The sequence below is a fragment of the Citrus sinensis genome, chromosome 3, assembly GCF_022201045.2.
Source record: "Citrus sinensis cultivar Valencia sweet orange chromosome 3, DVS_A1.0, whole genome shotgun sequence".
Classification (NCBI taxonomy): Eukaryota; Viridiplantae; Streptophyta; class Magnoliopsida; order Sapindales; family Rutaceae; genus Citrus; species Citrus sinensis.
This window is the reverse complement of record NC_068558.1, coordinates 51,120,909-51,138,205: the sequence shown is the minus strand read 5'-3', so window position 1 is coordinate 51,138,205 and position 17,297 is coordinate 51,120,909. Positions and strand designations below refer to the sequence as shown.

The 17,297-nt window shown below is 35.7% G+C and overlaps 5 protein-coding genes across 11 annotated transcripts; 2 read left to right on the top strand and 3 right to left on the bottom strand.

Moving 5' to 3' along the window:
• Positions 1 to 333: 333 nt before the first annotated feature.
• LOC102618012 (pectinesterase inhibitor 9) lies at positions 334 to 2,335 on the bottom strand. Of its 2 annotated transcripts, XM_052437908.1 has the most exons (2): positions 1,733 to 2,335; positions 334 to 1,110 (listed from the first exon to the last, which is right to left on the bottom strand). In XM_052437908.1, the coding sequence occupies exons 1-2, from the start codon at positions 1,809 to 1,811 to the stop codon at positions 542 to 544; spliced, it is 648 nt and encodes a 215-aa protein (XP_052293868.1). In that variant the 5' UTR covers positions 1,812 to 2,335; the 3' UTR covers positions 334 to 541. The 2 variants fall into 2 exon arrangements, with proteins under 2 accessions (XP_052293868.1, XP_006490891.2); XM_006490828.4 differs by lacking the exon at positions 1,733 to 2,335 and having other exon boundaries at positions 334 to 1,398.
• A 263-nt stretch (positions 2,336 to 2,598) lies between these two features.
• Positions 2,599 to 5,368, bottom strand: LOC102618291 (protein GRAVITROPIC IN THE LIGHT 1). 2 transcript variants are annotated; one of them, XM_015534265.3, is made up of 3 exons: positions 5,227 to 5,368; positions 4,825 to 4,883; positions 2,599 to 4,037 (listed from the first exon to the last, which is right to left on the bottom strand). In XM_015534265.3, the coding sequence occupies exon 3, from the start codon at positions 3,963 to 3,965 to the stop codon at positions 2,697 to 2,699; it is 1,269 nt and encodes a 422-aa protein (XP_015389751.2). In that variant the 5' UTR covers positions 3,966 to 4,037; positions 4,825 to 4,883; positions 5,227 to 5,368; the 3' UTR covers positions 2,599 to 2,696. The 2 variants fall into 2 exon arrangements, with proteins under 2 accessions (XP_015389751.2, XP_006490892.2); XM_006490829.4 differs by having other exon boundaries at positions 2,599 to 4,030.
• A 2,601-nt stretch (positions 5,369 to 7,969) lies between these two features.
• On the top strand, positions 7,970 to 10,021 carry LOC102620684 (ycf20-like protein). 2 transcript variants are annotated; one of them, XM_015534245.3, is made up of 3 exons: positions 7,970 to 8,260; positions 8,731 to 8,944; positions 9,519 to 10,021. In XM_015534245.3, the coding sequence occupies exons 2-3, from the start codon at positions 8,739 to 8,741 to the stop codon at positions 9,988 to 9,990; spliced, it is 678 nt and encodes a 225-aa protein (XP_015389731.2). In that variant the 5' UTR covers positions 7,970 to 8,260; positions 8,731 to 8,738; the 3' UTR covers positions 9,991 to 10,021. The 2 variants fall into 2 exon arrangements, with proteins under 2 accessions (XP_015389731.2, XP_052294673.1); XM_052438713.1 differs by having other exon boundaries at positions 8,721 to 8,944.
• A 95-nt stretch (positions 10,022 to 10,116) lies between these two features.
• LOC102618582 (hypothetical protein) lies at positions 10,117 to 13,516 on the bottom strand. Its single transcript, XM_006490830.4, has 3 exons — positions 11,846 to 13,516; positions 11,020 to 11,209; positions 10,117 to 10,484 (listed from the first exon to the last, which is right to left on the bottom strand). The coding sequence occupies exons 1-3, from the start codon at positions 13,478 to 13,480 to the stop codon at positions 10,357 to 10,359; spliced, it is 1,953 nt and encodes a 650-aa protein (XP_006490893.2). The 5' UTR covers positions 13,481 to 13,516; the 3' UTR covers positions 10,117 to 10,356.
• A 439-nt stretch (positions 13,517 to 13,955) lies between these two features.
• On the top strand, positions 13,956 to 17,142 carry LOC102618875 (arginase 1, mitochondrial). 4 transcript variants are annotated; one of them, XR_372027.4, is made up of 8 exons: positions 13,956 to 14,270; positions 14,348 to 14,496; positions 14,679 to 14,838; positions 14,923 to 15,056; positions 15,397 to 15,606; positions 15,772 to 15,882; positions 16,343 to 16,748; positions 16,983 to 17,142. XR_372027.4 is itself a non-coding variant. In XM_015534255.3 (7 exons), the coding sequence occupies exons 2-7, from the start codon at positions 14,353 to 14,355 to the stop codon at positions 16,601 to 16,603; spliced, it is 1,020 nt and encodes a 339-aa protein (XP_015389741.1). In that variant the 5' UTR covers positions 13,956 to 14,270; positions 14,351 to 14,352; the 3' UTR covers positions 16,604 to 16,984. The 4 variants fall into 4 exon arrangements, 2 of the variants coding, with proteins under 2 accessions (XP_015389741.1, XP_006490894.1); XR_001509378.3 differs by having other exon boundaries at positions 16,892 to 16,984; XM_015534255.3 differs by having other exon boundaries at positions 14,351 to 14,496; positions 16,343 to 16,984.
• The last annotated feature ends 155 nt before the right edge of the window (positions 17,143 to 17,297 follow it).

Below are 17,297 nucleotides of genomic sequence, written 5' to 3'. Positions count from 1 at the left end.
AAAATCACAATTATTATAAAAATTAGATTTAGTAAGGATTATTAGATATTTAAGTGGGTTTATTGAGTAAAATTTAAAATTTCAAAATTTAAAAGTGGATTTATTTAGTAAACGGTTCTGTGACCTAAAAGGAGGGGGGGGGGGGGGGGGGGGGTGTTCAAGTAGCATGGGTCATTTGGGTACGTTGTCTGGGCTCAGTTGGCGTTACTATGGCAGTATAGCTTGTATTTTGCCTTCAAATAATTTCATAACAAATTAACAACTGTGTTAGGACAGTAGAATCAGGGATGTTAATCTTGAAACACAAAAACGAAGAGAAAAGAAATAAAATTTGTAAGACAATGGGATTTGTTATAAATTCACAAGGATTTATTAAGTTGGTGGAAAGCACACCAACTTGATATATATTCACATGCCTTGATTAAACGTAATGGTATATTTACGTTACGTTACATTAAAATTTTGACCCAACGAATAACACATGAGATCCAGAAAGAGTCTACAAAGAGCAAGCTAAAATTACATCTTCGAAAGGGTAGCCTCACGGCTTTTTACCGGCACCCGCACCGTATCTTGCGGCATAGCGATGAAACAGAGCAAGAGCATTGCTAGTGACCTGCGCCACATTCAAGACCTTGCCCTTAATCGTGGCCTTCAGCTTACTCATATTACGTACAGGGAATTGGGCCACACAATCGCTGGCATCGGTTAAGGCAGAACTAACCCAAGTCTCAACGTTATCTATGCGCGTGAACGAGTCATCAGTAACGGCATTTCGGGCATTGCCTAAACGACGAATCTCTTTGATTGATTGGCCAAGTTGTTCTATGCCGCTATCAATTTGTTGCTTGCAATCCTCGACAGTTTGGTACTCGGTAGCGTTGATTGCTTTGAGTTGTTTCGCTACTTTCACCAAGTATGCCTTGGTGACTCTGGCCTTGTAGAGGCTAATTGATAAGGCGAGCTGGGCTAGTTCTTCTGGGCTATGTAACGATGTTTTTCTAGCAAAGCCTGAGAGGCAGTGGACACACAAGGTTGGATATCGGGTCGATCGGCATGACTCTTCGATGTAGGCCCTGGCCCGGGAATGTCTTGCAAAGGACGGCTCGACTGTGGCCGTGAGGCAAGAAAAGGAGAAAATGATTAGTAAGAAGGCGCTGAGTTGAGCCATTTAGTCTGTCTCTGATACCTAGAGAATTGAATTGAATGGAATTCAAAAACAAAGTTTTTCCTTTTTCTGTGAAATATGTCAAGAGTTGACTAGTTTATATAGACATACGGAGAGGCTGTCACAACCGGCATAAGTTAATTTTATCTCTCTTCCTATGCAAGTAAGATGAGACAATCGGTCCATCACATACTAATAGAAGAACTTAGAAATAAATTAAAATTGTTTGTTAAAAGTTTAAAATATGAAAATTTATTAATTTAAAAAAATAATTTTTTTGCGATTTTTATTTGAATGAAAAAATGTTTGAATGTTTGAATGTGAAGTAAATGTTATATCTTAAAAATATCTTTATAAAATATATTTATTTTCAAAACTATAAAATCTATCTTTTTTACTGGTAAGGACATAAATGTCAATTAATTTTTTTATAAAAACAAAAAAACACCACTCATATTTAGATTTAAAAAAATAAAAATATCATTCAGTTATTTATTTTCAAATATATCCAAACTTCAAAAAAATTAAGACCCACACAAATTTAATTAAAAAGACAAACCTTACCTATATTTAAACGGTTGTTCAAATTTGATAAACCTACTAGCACTAAGCTTGCTTTAAAGATAATTACTAGCCGAAGCATTCTCAGAAGGAGCACGTGCTATTTATGCATATCGCGCTTCGCTAGTCAAACATTTTATTGATGAAGGAAGCCATTTGATTGACGGAGAGATTCGAGATAATGGCAATCAGCGATGTTCCCGGGGAGTGAGCCCATCGACATGCAGTGCTCCGGCAACAAGATCCCTAAATTTAAGGTTAAGATATTCTGGACTGGAGAATTCGATAACTGCATGCATAGCATCGCATGTCGTGACATCTCAGCAGTCGTGCGAAGCCCTTAGTAATTAATTGCTCAAGAAACAAAAAATTATTCAGCAAAATTCAAACTAGAATTTCAAAAAAAAAAAAATTCCAAATTTCACTTTTCCCCATTTCCAATCTTGGAGTATCTTGGAATTAACAGGCTCAAGCACGCAAGTTCTACCTATTTAACGGTATTATTTAAAGTACAGCGGTTTTCTTTCGGCGGCAGGGTCCTAAGCTTATAATTCAAGTAGGCCGGCAGCGTGCTAAAGTAACAAATACTGAACTAGCAGATAAGATTCTATTAGAGAAAGCAAGATATATACGATTAGCTTCCATCAGCTTCCTGGATGGGTCTTGATATTTGACAGCTAGCCTTCTTCATTATGATTCTGTATGAGGGGGGGGGGGGGGAGAAGGAAAACGATTCTCTATGAAAAAAAAGAAGAGCAATTAGGCCCTGAGATTCTGCAGGGGAAATAACAATCTCAGTCACAGACAGTCATTTCACCTAGAAAAAAACGGCAACTCTATTACAGATATTTATAAATAGTACAACAAACTGAGCAACTGAGCAATATATATATATATATATATCAAGGATAAGCAATACATAATTAAGCATGCTAAATAGATATTTGGATGAAAAATTGCATCACAGTTATTCAGCAACCTTCACGCCCGAGAGATAAACTCGGCTCTGAATCACACTGCCTCCAATCCAGAAACCAGGCATTACCATGAGCCCCACCGTAGGCTTCTGATCATCTTCATCTATTATCAAGTTCTTAATTACACTTTCCATATAAACCTCTGAGAACTCACTACCTTTATTAACCTGAAACACCTTGACATTAGGCTCAAAAGAATAAGCCAACCTGTGCAAAAGCCAGATCAACTTGGCCAGTTTTAGAAACGCCTGGTAAAATGGAGTCCTTGGATGTCCACCTCCCATTACAAAGTTCCGCTGATCTAAATTCCCAAAGAATGAAGCCTCCATCTTTGGGTGCAAAACTGCTAGATACTTGCTCCGGCAAAATTTCCCAAAATTGGAATCTGGGTTTTGTCCTAATACATCCAATGGATCAATCTCTCTTAGAGCAAGAAACTGGTGGAAGAAACTCTCTTTATTAACTATAAGATTTTCAGATTTGACAGAAAAATCTTCCTGCTGAAACCCAGTGAACATTCTCTGGCATATATGGGACTCAAATGCATACTTCTTGTGGGCTCTCTTTGCATAAACAACATTGGGTTCAATAGAGTTAGCTGCAGAGTCAAGATCCCATCCAGCTGCTTTCATCATGTTGATCAACGGCTTAGAAAAATCATGAATAGCTTTATAAGCAGCTTCAACAGCTTGAGTAAAGAGATCAGGGGTTAGATCCACTGGAAAAAACCCGTTTTCACCTCCAGAGCCTTCTGACTCTTTGGTTGACAAGCCCCTAAGCTTGAGGTTCTTTTCCAGTTTTACCCGCTTCTGGTTTGCATCCTCAATATGCTGCTGCAACTGATGTATTTCAGAATCTTTATTCTGAATTTCAGATTGGAACTTCTTCACCATAACCTCATAAGTTTTCAGCAGGCTCTGCTGTTCTTGAATCTCTGCAGCTAAGCGAGAGTCCTGAGGGGAAATACATGCTGGTTTAGGGTTGTTTTCCCGGTAAAAATGCTTGAGTTCAGACAGGTTCTTCAACTCAGAAATTACAAGTTTATCTGCAGCTTGAATTTTATCAGGGTCATAGGGAGTATGAGCAGCTTGGAGCTCAATGTAAGCTGACTTCAAAGAGGAGATGTTTGAAAAAATCTTGGACACCAGGGCTTCAAGAGCTTCTGGATTCTGATTCATGGCTTCTTCCATGGGTTGAGGGTGGACCTTTTGGCTGTTGCTCTCACGGAGTTGGTTATCTTTCACCCCAGAAGGTAGCATAGCTACTACCAACAAAGGGGTAGCTAGATTGGACTCCTACAGCAAAAAAACCAACACAGAACCACCTGCAATCTCCAGAAATCATAAAGTTCATACATATGAGAAAGGAATGCTTCATTTTTTGTGTTTTTTGTGGGGGGGAGAATAGCAGCAGATAAAAGGAAAATGCACTTTATGGATATTCATAGAAAATGGAACTTCAATTCGGCTTTAATTCTCAAAAGATTTTTGTCGCATGGTTCACATGTAACAAATCAAATCCAAACCAAAAGATGTTTAGCCTTTTAGGGTTGCAAAAGGTGCTGGACCAATCTCATAATTATCTTCAAGATTGATACATAAAAATGCATTCCAGAAAAATGTCAAGAATATTTCTAAAATAGATATCAAAAGATTAACCTTTTCAATATCTCATGTTCATTTGCTGATAACCAAATAATTTAAATGGAAGAATCCATACAAGTATAACACTAGCAGCAGGTGTAGCAAATACAATAGAAGCCAAGGACTATCAATCATAAACTTGAACAAAATTCATCTGATATTCCCTAGCTTGAATGTGTTTCATATACACTTTTGAACATTCAAATATTTCAGTTTCAATTGACCTGCTAATTCCTAATAACTAGCATAACATCATCCCACATAATCACGGTAAGCAATCCAAGGGTAAAAAACATTCTTTTTTCATCGTAAAGATAAAGATCACCAAGTGGAATTCCAATAAAATAAGAAGACTAAACCAACATAGCCAACTGAAGGAAGAGCAAGCATGATGTCCTCCAAAGAAGAATTAAACATTACAAGCACTCAAGTTCATGAATTTACAATTATGTACAACACAAGTTGGTTAATTTACCTATGGAGATCGCAATCCAGCCACGAAGTGAATCCAACAAACATAATACCCTTAAAACACTGTTACAATCAAATAAGAAGAATGAATTAATAATCACCGTAGACTTCTAATAATGTTACAATGCTCAGATTGAATTTTCACAAGGCCGCTTGGACCAATCACATTCAGTTAGCAATCATAAATTTTCGAGTTATTCAGCCAGATCTTCCGTTGCTTCACGGACACAATACAACAGAGTAAATAGGATGAAACGGCAAAGCTAAGATTTCACATTATTTTTATTTTAAGACAGAGATCCATACAATCAATTAAATTAAGCTCATTAAAGCTATCACGCATACATATTCGCTGTTCTCACTTTGGTTAGTTTCCTAGCAAACAAACAGGGCAAGCGAAAATTACCTAATCGGAGACGTTTCCAGAAAGTCGTCGGAAGAGAAAGAAATACTACGAGACACCTGAAAAGAGAGAATAAAATGACACGAAGGTTTGGTAAAGTTCAAGCCTTGCCTGACAAAGTAAACCCTAAAAATGATTTTTTTTATTATTTTATACTATATTTAATTTTTTAAAGATTTTTTAAGTTTTTAATGGAACTTATTTAAATATAATTTTTATTAATAATACTTTATAAGTTAAATTTTTACTCAAAAAATTAAACTAAACTATATTGTAACAGTTGTAAGGTACCATTAATTTTGTTTACTTTTGTGATTTCAATTCTTCACCGTTGAATTTGATGAGAAGATAGTTTCAATGGCAGAGATTTATTTATTTAAACATTAACGTCATACCCCTAATATTTATTAAAAACTTTAAAAAGTTAAAATATTTAGCACATCAGTATGGATTGTTTTAAATTTATATTGTTTAATTGATAGTGAGTCTTAAAAATAAATTTTATTTTAATATTATATATTTTAATTAAAAGTATAAATTTTTAATATTATTTATTTTATTAAAAATAAATACTATTTAATTTAATTTAATTTAATATTATTCAGTCATAAACTTATTATTATATTTATTCTTTCAAAAAAATAAATAATATTAAATAAAGTTATTTAAATATTTTCAAATAAACAATAGTGAGTCCTAAAAAATAAATATTATTTGTTTTATTTAAAAGAATAAATTTTAATATTATTTATTTTTAAATAAATATTATTTAATATTATTTAGTCATAAGTTTATTATTATATTTATTCTTTTAAAAAGCTAAATAATATTCAATAAAATAAAATTATATTTAGAAGATCAATGGCCAAAACACATAAACCTATAAATAAATGTAAATAAAAAATGGTAAAATTAAATTTTAAAAAGTTACAGCTAAAGCACAATGACTTATAAATAAATTGTAAATAAAAGGGAAAATAAGAGGTTAAATGAAATTTAACATCGTAAAAGATAAAAATTTGCTGTACTTACAAGTTACAATCACAATCGTTAGTCTGTTGTAAGCTAGTCGGATCCAAAAAAATTTAGTTATTTTATTATCAATGAGATTTTTTGCTGTCCAAAAATCACAATATTACTTTAATAGGCAAGTTTTCTAAAATTATATTATAAAAAGTATAAAATAATATTATTAAATAAGTAGAAGATATTTTAAATATTTTAACATCTAAAACATACTTTATAATCTTTATTTTCAAAATCTCAAAATTTGAGTTTTTTCTAATAGAAGTAAAATAATTTATTTAATTTTCAAAAACTCTAATATAACAAAAAAATTTATAAGAATTTATGAAATTAAATAAGCACTTAAACTATTAAATAAACTATATAAAACAGACACTTATTTTTCAGTGGTTCAATAATACATGGTTCAAGTTAAATATTCTCTTTTCTTTTTTATATTTAAAATAAAGAATCAAATGAATGAATAAATTAAATGAAGCGTGCTCAAGGAAGATGCTTTAAAAATGTCAAAAATTATTTCATTATTACTTACTAATGAGTATTTACATTTCAAAGATTGAGGATTTACTGTTATGCAGTGATTAAAAAGCTACTTTTTGAAAGAGATTAAACCACAAGTTTTGACCCATTAACTAATTAATCATGATAAAGTAAAAATTTGTTTAAAGGGTAATTGTCAATTGAGTCCTTATTATTTGTAGAAAAAAATTATGAGACTAGAAGTTTATAAAATGAATCAACTAAATCCTTTCTAATATAAATTTACGCCATTCAAGTCCTTTGCTTGATTCTTCCGTTAAAAAAGTAAGTGAAAATTTTAACTTAAACATAAAAAGACAGTTATACTCTTATATATCATATTAATGATTCAAAGTATAATTTTACCCTTAGTCATTAATTTTTTTTAGTCTAACTGCTATTTATTAATTTGAGTAACAAGAAACAAAACTCTAAAAGAAAAACAAAATCTTTGGTCAATTTTTATTAACTAAATAGCAAATTAAAAGAAGTACATTGACAGAATACAACATTCAATTTTTTTTAAAAAAAATCTCACCAATAATTAAACATAGTTTATCATTTGAAAAATTAGACTTGAGAAACCTAATCTTACACAATATCATTAAACATGGGAACAATTTTACCATAAAATACATACAAAAATCACCTAAAAAAAGAATTACTAACCTTTAAACTTAGGTTCTCCCCAATACTTGAATTTAACCAATGCTAACAAAGGTTTAGTTAAATTCATGGTAGATTTATACAATTGTTTTTTTTGGTGTAATGCACGTTCCCTCAATCTCTCCTCTGACACGAACAATGTGGTAGTTTTTGTAACATTAATTTAGTATTTTTTCAAAAAATATTAACTTAGGTTATTTGAGTTTAGTTTAACTATTACCACCAATCCAAAAAAAAAAAAATAAGGAGGCGCTCAATTATTTTTTTACTAAAATGTCCTCAATGTTGTTAACATTTTTAATGAAGTAATTAAATTAAAGACTTGAATGACATAAATTTATACTTGAAAGGATTTAATTGATTCATTTTATAAATTTATAGTCTCTAAATTTTGTTCTACAAATAATAAGGACTCAATTAAAAATTACTCTTTGTTTGTTTAAATTGGTTAGAAAATAATTAGTTTAAACTTTTTTTTGTAAACGAGAAAATTAATGTAAGCCGCTTAACAAACCAAATAAATTGAAACATTAATTAAAAGAGGACCAAGAAATATTTGAAGAGAGAGAAAAAAAAGAAGAAGGAAAACTGTTTCTTCCAATTCCGAACGGCTGCTGGGTGTTTTCTAGACTGAAAGAGTGGATAGACTCGCGTTTCCTTGTCAACTTGAAAGACTCTCTTTACCCTCTACAAATTTATTTTAAACCCAATAAAAAGAAAAATACAATTAGAGAGGCAAATTGTGAATCCACAGAAGAAGAAAGAAGCAGCAGTGGGCTTCCACAGTTGAGGCACATTCATTCAATCAAAGGATTATAATCATATCGTAAGTTGTTCTCTGTTCAATTTACAGTTTCTGTTATTTTATCATTCGATTTGAGGAATCTAACTGAAGAAATAACTAAATATTTTGGTTGTCAAGCCTTGGATGTTTTTTGATTTGCCTTAATAGTAAATATATACGAAATTAATTGAAAAAAACCCCTTTTGTTAATGGGTTAATTCCACGTGAATAAAAACGATTAGAGAATCTCACCCTTATAGAATTCAAAATAGGTTTGCTTTAAAGGATTAAATAGGAGAAGAAGCTATTGGTCAACTGTGCTATAATTGTATACTCGGACTTTAGCATTGCAGTTGCCTCATACGAAGTGAGTTCATTATGGCTGGTAGATAGAACGAATGCTAACTGAGATTAAGGGATGCCTTATTTTCTGGTTTGATTAATGATATTATGCATATTGTTATCTGGATACCTGCTGTTATAATTTACACATTGTGAATAGCTACTTGCAGGTTCCTATATGATGATGGCAACTACAGTGCCGCTGCCCAAGTATATGAACAGTCCTGAGCTTTCACTTCCGGCTTCAAAGTATGATAGAAGAAGAGTTGGAATTGTGGTTGTCGCGGCATGCTTTCATAAATATTCTTCTGCCTTCGGCCAAAAGTTACATCCTCGGTGCTTTTTGGTCCATGTAGCTCAACCTTACTTTGTCAACAATCTCAAGTAAGTCTTTCTGATGATTGTTGTTCAAGTTTGATCGTTATGGTTCTTGAGATCTTTGTTCGAGGATTAATATTTTTGCAGAAATATTTTGCTTGAGACGACATGGTTGGGGGGGGGGGGGTACATGATGGTGTGACGAGGTTGAATTTTATATTTTTAGTTTGGATTACTGTTGTCGGCATCTGAATATAGGCAATTTGCTAGAGCAATGATAATTGAGTTCCTCTGTTGGCAGCTGTAGAACTTAGCATCCCCAGCATAATTATACATGCACACATGACTAATGCCGTGCCAAGGATTAGTTATATTTATCATAAAAGCTTATGCAGCCTCATTAACAGTACTTAGATTATTGGATCTCTTTATAGGGGAAGCTTTTTCCATTTCATGGGTCAACCGGATGTTCAGTCCTTAATAGTCATTTTGGAGTAGGCATTATATAGCTGCTTGCCATACACAAAGGGCATACTTTCTCGTGGTAGAAGTGCTTGTAGTTTATGTGGATTTGATTTTTTTTCAACTATTCTTAACTACTAACTACATCATAAAATTGTGACAATTTGTGTTGGCTCAGGAAGATGTCCTGGGCTATTGGAAGCAGTGTTGATGACAACGGATTTGACCCTTCTTCATCAGACAGCAGTAATGGCAGGACTCGATTGATTAGAGTCATACAAGCATTTCAAACCAGAATAGGTGCAAGAATCCAGGAGCTCAGGAAAGATTTTCCAACAAAATTACTGTTTTTCTTGGTGGGGTTTTACTGTGCAACCGCCTTTGCCACTGTTATTGGGCAAACAGGTGACTGGGACATCCTGTCTGCTGCCTTGGCCGTGGTTGTTGTGGAGGGGATTGGGGCTTTAATGTACAGGGCTTCTCTTCGTTTACTTAGCAAGATTAGGAATTTGATCACCATGTTTAATTATTGGAAGGCCGGGCTAACTCTTGGTCTCTTCTTGGATTCATTTAAGTATGAAATGGATAACATTATTGGGTCTTGTCACCCCTTCATTTTTGCAATAGATATCTTCCCCACATTTTTGTAACACTAGGCTCTTTTAAGTGCCGTTGATTTTATATCTTTGTGTTATTTGCATCTAACCATTCAAAGAAGTGATTTGTTGGGAAGCTATTTTGGACAAATAGCAGAGACAATCAATGTTTGCTACCACTGGACAGAAGTTGAATTTATTTATACACCTGAAGAGTGAAGAATCTTGGAGACAACCATGGTTGATAATTACATGTAGGGCATCCAAAATCCACGAATTCTATTTATTTTTTTTATAAAAATATACTAAGTATAACCTATCAGAATAAAAACTATCTAGCATCTTCTGTAATATATCTGTCGATGATGAACAAGATGACTTCTGCTGTCTGCTTAGCCTCTGTACGTTATGACAGTGGAGTCATGCATCTATGTTAGGGCCTGGATAGGCTGGTAAGCTCATAATCCGCCTATCTACTACAGGGCCACCCACAGTGAAATGATACAGACTTTGAAACTTTGATCCTGTCAATCCGAGAACTTCATGGACTGCAAGGAAACACAGGGAGTTCAAGATTACACTTGTTAGAGGGTAAAACACAAGAAATGAAACCATGATGGCTTGAACAACTATTGAAGATGCTTGCCTTATATCATAATAAAAACAACAATATTCCCATCTAATGAATAGAGCCATTTTGCTATGACAATTGATTTAAAAGACTTATCAATTTTCATGTTTAAAAACAACACATAAACAGGACTAACATAGAGGAAAATTAAACTATGAAGCAATACTTAAAACTCTTCACTTGGTGAAGGGTTTCATTCCACCAGCTGAATCCTTTAGCTCTGTAATCATATTAATAATAATAGTCTCTTTTGGGACCTATTGCATTGTTGCTAGATTTTAAGGTTTTGCAATCTGATAAATGCTTCCTGGAATTCAGTTATTCTTATTCATCAAGTTATCATGCACACTCCATAAGATATTCGAAAGAAGAAATAGAAACATATTTCCTAGGGATTCTAAAGATTCATGCATAAATATTCACAACTTAGAGAAGAGTGGAAGTCAACATACCAGGATCATCAAAGAAGCAACCAATTCCAGTTGCAGATATGCCAACAGCATGTGCCTCAAGGTACAACACCTGACCAAGAACTCCAGTCTCCCAAAACAATCGTGGATACATCCAAACATTCTTGTTACTCAATGTAGGCTCAAAATGAGCCACCATACCAAGGCTAAAGCAACCATCACCAGCAATGTCCTGCATTTAATTTAAGGATACAATAGTTTAGATGGCCATAGAAATTTTGACAATTTAATCCATTTGCTATCTCTGGTTTTTCAACTACAGAGAGAAAGTGAGAGATTATTTATTCTTCTAGGCATGGTGCATAACTATTGGTCTCAGTTAACCAATGTGGAATTTCTGATATAATAATTCGTGGGCAGCAGATGATGGAAAATTCATTTAGAATCTGTCTTTCTTTTACCACTTACTCCAGTTAGCATTTTTCATGCTTAGAGCTTGTTGGAACATGTTTTTTACGGTTAATAAACAGTGGACGGTTGTTTCGTGTGAAAAGTCAATGCAAGAACTGAACCAGCAGAGCATCTTTAATTAATGCAACTGAACCACAATAAATTAGAATTTCACAATCTAAACTCATCAACCTTTTCACTGTTGGAACTAGGTCGAGGCATTTTCAATTTCGTCTCCATCTGTAATGTTGTCTTTAATAGTTTTTTCAAACTTTATGCTCAGGACTGACAACATATGGTCAAGCATCTCAACTGTTTAGATAAATCACCGCCACAAATTGCACATTTTCTTGATTTTCACTAACACAAGCTATCAATCACAATAAGAGAAACAGAATCATGAAAAGAACAGGCAAACCTGATGGCACGAAAGCCCTTTGGCGAGTTGCTGACAGTCACCCCTAGCAAGTTCATATAAAGGTAGATCCCGAGGACACCCCTCTGGTTTCTCCCACACGAAGCCAGACCTCACAGCCTTCTTTAACTCCCCCAAATGATCCTCATTCCTTACCAAGAAATACAAGCCCTTTGGCAAGCCTTTCACCCTATGAATAAACAAAGCAGCATGCACCTCGGCATCCCAGGAAAGAACCCGGTATGGCAATGCTAATTGCCTTTTCTGCTTCTCTCTGCTTCTAGAACCGGAAGGAAGACAATGCAACATTATTTGATAAAATGTTTCTCTATCAATTGCAGTCACTCCATCCATATCAACTGCACTCCTCCTCTTCCTTACAACTTCTCTGACTGTAAATCCCTTATAGGAACTCTCACTGCAAACCCCACTGCTAGAGAATGGATCAACTGAAAATGCATTTCTGATTGTTAATGGTTTCTTAACTACTTCAGCAGTACTATAAATAATATCCCAGCAAAAATGCTCTTTACTTAACAAGTTGGGCTTTCCTTTCCAGTCCAAAGCCGAAAACTCCTCCATTAACAATCTCAATTTCTCATAATTCACATCAAATCCAGTGGCCCCAGATGGAAAAACAACAAGAACACAATCCGGGTGCTCGAATTCAATCTCTGGAATCTTCCCTTTAATGGGTTTTGATGGAATAACAAACTCCGGGAAAATATCAAGCCCCATTAATTTCTTCAATTCTTTGTATCCCATACCCTCTAGAATCTTTACATCCCAACCAAGCTCAGCTGCAGCCATGGCAACCGCCGCAATAGCGTGACCCACGTCATGATTACAATACCTAAACGCGCGCTCACCATATTTCCAGGCCTCCCGCCAGAAAATGGAAGAAAATCCTACAAGAAACGAGTTTTTTGGAAAGAAATTGTTGAAAAGATCAAACCGAGATGGGATTTTAGCTCTAAGTTCCAAAGCATGCTCTTTTGGCGCGTAATGAGCAACAAACGGCGAGTCACAGAGGGGTTCAATAGCCGGGGCGATTATGTAAGCCTCAGTGGGATGTAAATTGCCGCTGCTGGGGTTGACCCGAAGAGACCACGTGGAGTATCCAGTTGTTTTCCAAGCGGAGAGAGCTAAGGAATCGTAAAAGAGCTGAGAAATTGAGGAAACAGTGAGGGGTTGCGGAGGAGGAAGAGATGTGAATAGAGAAGAGTACAGAGGGGCATTATCGTGATTGTAATTACTCAGAGACGACGGAGTTTGGGTTCGATGGTCAGTGCGATTGGGGAGGTGCATGAGAGGGAGGAGAGGAGCAGAGATGTAACGGCGAAATGGGTTGGGTTGATTGGCCCAGTCTAGTCCGTGAGGGCCACGTGCGTATTTGGTGAACGAATGCTTGGTTTGGTCATGGTATTTTAGAACATGTGAGAGCTTTCGAGGGTCTGTGGTTCCTGGGTTTTTTACTTGCCTTGTATTCATTTTTGATGCTGAGGATGAAGAGAAGGACATAGCGGGTATTAATTTTCTGTTAGGGAGGCGGAGCACGGAGGTCGAAGGACGTAAGTTTAAATGGAACCGGTTAGCGTTAGGAGGACGAGAGTAGAAACTTGTTGAAAGGTGTGGCATCTTTTATTACCTGTTAGTGCTAGTGCTATGCTGTCAATTCAGTTCTTCTAGACTTTTTGAACTTTGACGGTGCGGGCCGGTGAGGAATATAATTTCCAATATATCTGGAGTCCGCTGATTGCCGTGTGTTTAATATTTAAAAAAAAAAAATAGATCCAATTGATTGACTGCCCACCCAATGTTTAATGAACGGGGTTATCTCAGTAGGGACTGATGAGAGGGTGCGTATACCGCTTCACGGCCCAGAAGGCAATAATAGAAATTCAAGCCCAAGGGTTAAAAACCGACAAAGCTCTACGTTGCTTGCTTGCACTATTGGAATTAGACGTGCATAGGGATACGAGATTCTGCCGCCGCCTCTGGCACAAAGGGCCAATCATTTGCGTATACGTCACTCTATCGACCTTCAAGCGCGTGACGTCAGTTTCCACAACGGGATTGTACTTTCGTATGATATGATTTTGCGCAGTGACTCAGCCAATTGATGTCATCATTATCTCTCACTCCCAAAACATCTTGATTAGCAAAATTACCCTTTAGTTCGCCTTGGTCACGGATGCCAGCAACTCTCGAGTGCTCTAAATTCTAAGCATCAGCATATTAATACTGGGATCTTGAATCATATGTATAAATAGTAATCTCTCTGGCTCCAATCGACGTCCACCGTAACTGAAAAGAAAAAGGCTGGTTCCCTTAAAGTAGCGCCAGCTAAATACACTCCTCTTCCTCTGCTGCTCACTCGGACGAAACTCGATTGTGAATTGTTCATCTCTATTCTCCATCGTTTAAGGTACGAATACTATGGTTCACTTTCAGTTATCGGAAACTCGAAATGGGCTAAAATTTCGATTTTTATGATTCGTTTAGCAGACATGTCGGCAATGATAGGAAAAAGAGGAGTTCATTACCTGCAAAAATTAAAGTCTGCGAATATCCCAATTGCTGTGATAGAAAAAGGTCAGAATCGTGTTATTGACGCTTCTCTTACCCTTATTCGTGAAAGGGCAAAACTTAAGGTAAAATCTTGAATTCATTTTATTTTTGCATTCCTCTAATCTGAGCTTCGTCTGTATTGTGGTGCTGTATCTTTGATGCTTCAGCGGGTGCTGTCAAAAAAACAGATCCTTGGGGATGGACTGAATTCGCTGCCAAATAAATATAACAGTTTAGGTTATGTGCTTTCAAAATTTTTATGCAGGGAGAACTTGTGCGTGCTTTGGGAGGTGCTGTGGCATCAACGTCACTTCTTGGAGTTCCCTTAGGACACAACTCGTCATTTCTTCAGGGGCCAGCATTTGCGCCTCCTCGGATTAGAGAAGCCATTTGGTGCGGCAGCACTAATTCAACAACTGAAGAAGGTACTTTTACTTTGCCTACAGCTAATTCCCCAAGAATTCGTCATGATTGAAATGGTAGGCAATCTGGTTTTTTTGGATATGCAGGGAAAGAATTAAACGACCCGCGGGTGCTAACAGATGTCGGTGATGTCCCTGTCCAAGAAATTCGAGATTGTGGAGTAGATGATGATAGATTGATGAATGTCATAACTGAGTCTGTCAAGCTGGTCATGGAAGAGGTAAGTTTTCTTTTTCTCTGTGAGTTTTTCATTAATTTTATTATAGGATCCGAAAATTCACGAATGAACTTTCTATTCCTGACGAATCTTGAAATTATGTACACTCTATGTATATATGGTTGTTACGGTGTTAGTTTTTCTTCTCTTGGAGGTGAATTGAAAAGACAGCCTATTATTTGAACTCATAACATCAGATTTGTGGAAAGTGTGATCTTCTTTGTGCATCTTTTGTGAGAAATTTGTACTGTCTAAGAAGAGTTATACTGATCAAGAGAGTCTGTTATTTCCTAATACCATCTACTACAGATGAATCGCCCTCACGAAGTTTATACCCATTCAGGATCCATTGCATCCACTAGTTTTAGGTGGTGACCACTCGATATCTTTTCCTGTTATAAGAGCTGTCTCTGAGAAGCTTGGAGGACCTGTGGATGTTCTTCATCTGGATGCCCATCCCGATATCTATGATGCCTTTGAGGGAAACAAATACTCACATGCATCATCTTTTGCCCGAATCATGGAAGGTGGTTATGCTAGGCGGTTATTGCAGGTGGACTTTTGTCTTTTGAATTATCCATGTTTCTGCCCTTTTCATCCTCATGAAATCAACCAATTGTAATTGACATAAAGTTGGATACTGGTGTTATCTTACATGTACATATGCAAGGCATTGTTTTTATAGTTTGGATACTGAGCTGAATTTCTGACTGTTTAGGTCGGAATCAGATCAATAACAAAAGAAGGCCGAGAACAGGGCAAGAGGTTTGGAGTAGAGCAATATGAAATGAGGACCTTTTCAAGAGATCGCCAATTTTTGGAGAACCTGGTCTCTCTTTCTCTCCTCCTCAAATACATACACATACTCTCACAATTGCAAACGGTTATACGTGCCTATATTGCTTTTTTTTATCTTCTGTGCCTCACCTTTGATGTGTTTATCCAAACAACTGCATTTTCATAGTATTGTAAATTACTAAAGAAAAGCTAATTTGATGGCGTCTTTTGTAAAATATTGTAAGAATCCTGGGAATTAGCAAAAATTATATGAAACAAGGTTGGTATATAACACTTCTTATAATGTGGATAAAATGTAAAAGCTTTTCTTGCTGGACAGTCTAAATGGTTGTAAAATTGTTCTAATGCCCTATATTATGTGAATTATGAACTTGCATCACCAAGATTGATCAGAATGTGGAGTAATGGTTTTGTTTTAGAGAGATGTCAATGTTTAGTTGAGGTGCAGTTTATAAATTTAAGGGCATTAATTCCTCGTTGTTCCTTTGCAGAAACTTGGGGAGGGTGTAAAGGGTGTGTACATCTCAGTAGATGTTGACTGTCTTGATCCTGCCTTTGCTCCTGGAGTATCACACATAGAGCCTGGAGGTCTCTCTTTCCGTGATGTTTTAAACATTCTCCACAATCTTCAAGCTGATGTTGTTGCTGCTGATGTGGTTGAGTTCAACCCACAGCGTGACACTGTTGATGGGATGACTGCAATGGTTGCTGCTAAGTTAGTTAGGGAACTGACAGCAAAGATCTCGAAATAGTAGATCTTTTCCCTCAACTATCCTAAATTTTATACCCTATAATTCATTGATGTCCTTAAAAATCTGGCCAATGGCCAGCTCATAAGTCACTTCGGCCATTTATCCCCAGCCACATCAATGAAGGAATTAAATGCCTACCTGCCAGGTAATCCCTCATTCTTGAGCATGTCAACATAATTGTATTCTGTATCATGTCTAAATAAGAATAAACAAATATTATAGAGTTCAAATGGAGATTTTTACAATCTGCCCTATGAATTAATAATGTCGATTGATGCAAATTAGCAGCTGTGGGTCTCTGTAGAACGCAGTAGACTGGTTCAGTCCCTTGTAGCACGATTGGTGTTATTTATAATAGATCAGTTTTCTTATTCCTCAGAAGTCAGATGAAGTAATGCAGATTGTAAGTCGGAGAGAAGCACAATTTCTGAGTATCAAGATTTGCATTTTGCGGTCAGAATTTTGGTATAATTTTATATTAGAAGATTGTATGAAAATTTTTCTTTAAAATGGTTACCGGAGAGTTATTGTACTGCCAACTTTGGTAGTTATCTACTTCAGTTCTCTGGATGGTTCGCAAATTAGCCCCTTTGGTATTCCATTTTGCTCAATTTAGGCGAAAGGAGAAAAAGGGAAAAGGGCGCGGGGAAGGTTTATTGATTTAATGATTTATTGGTAAAATGACTAAATTCCC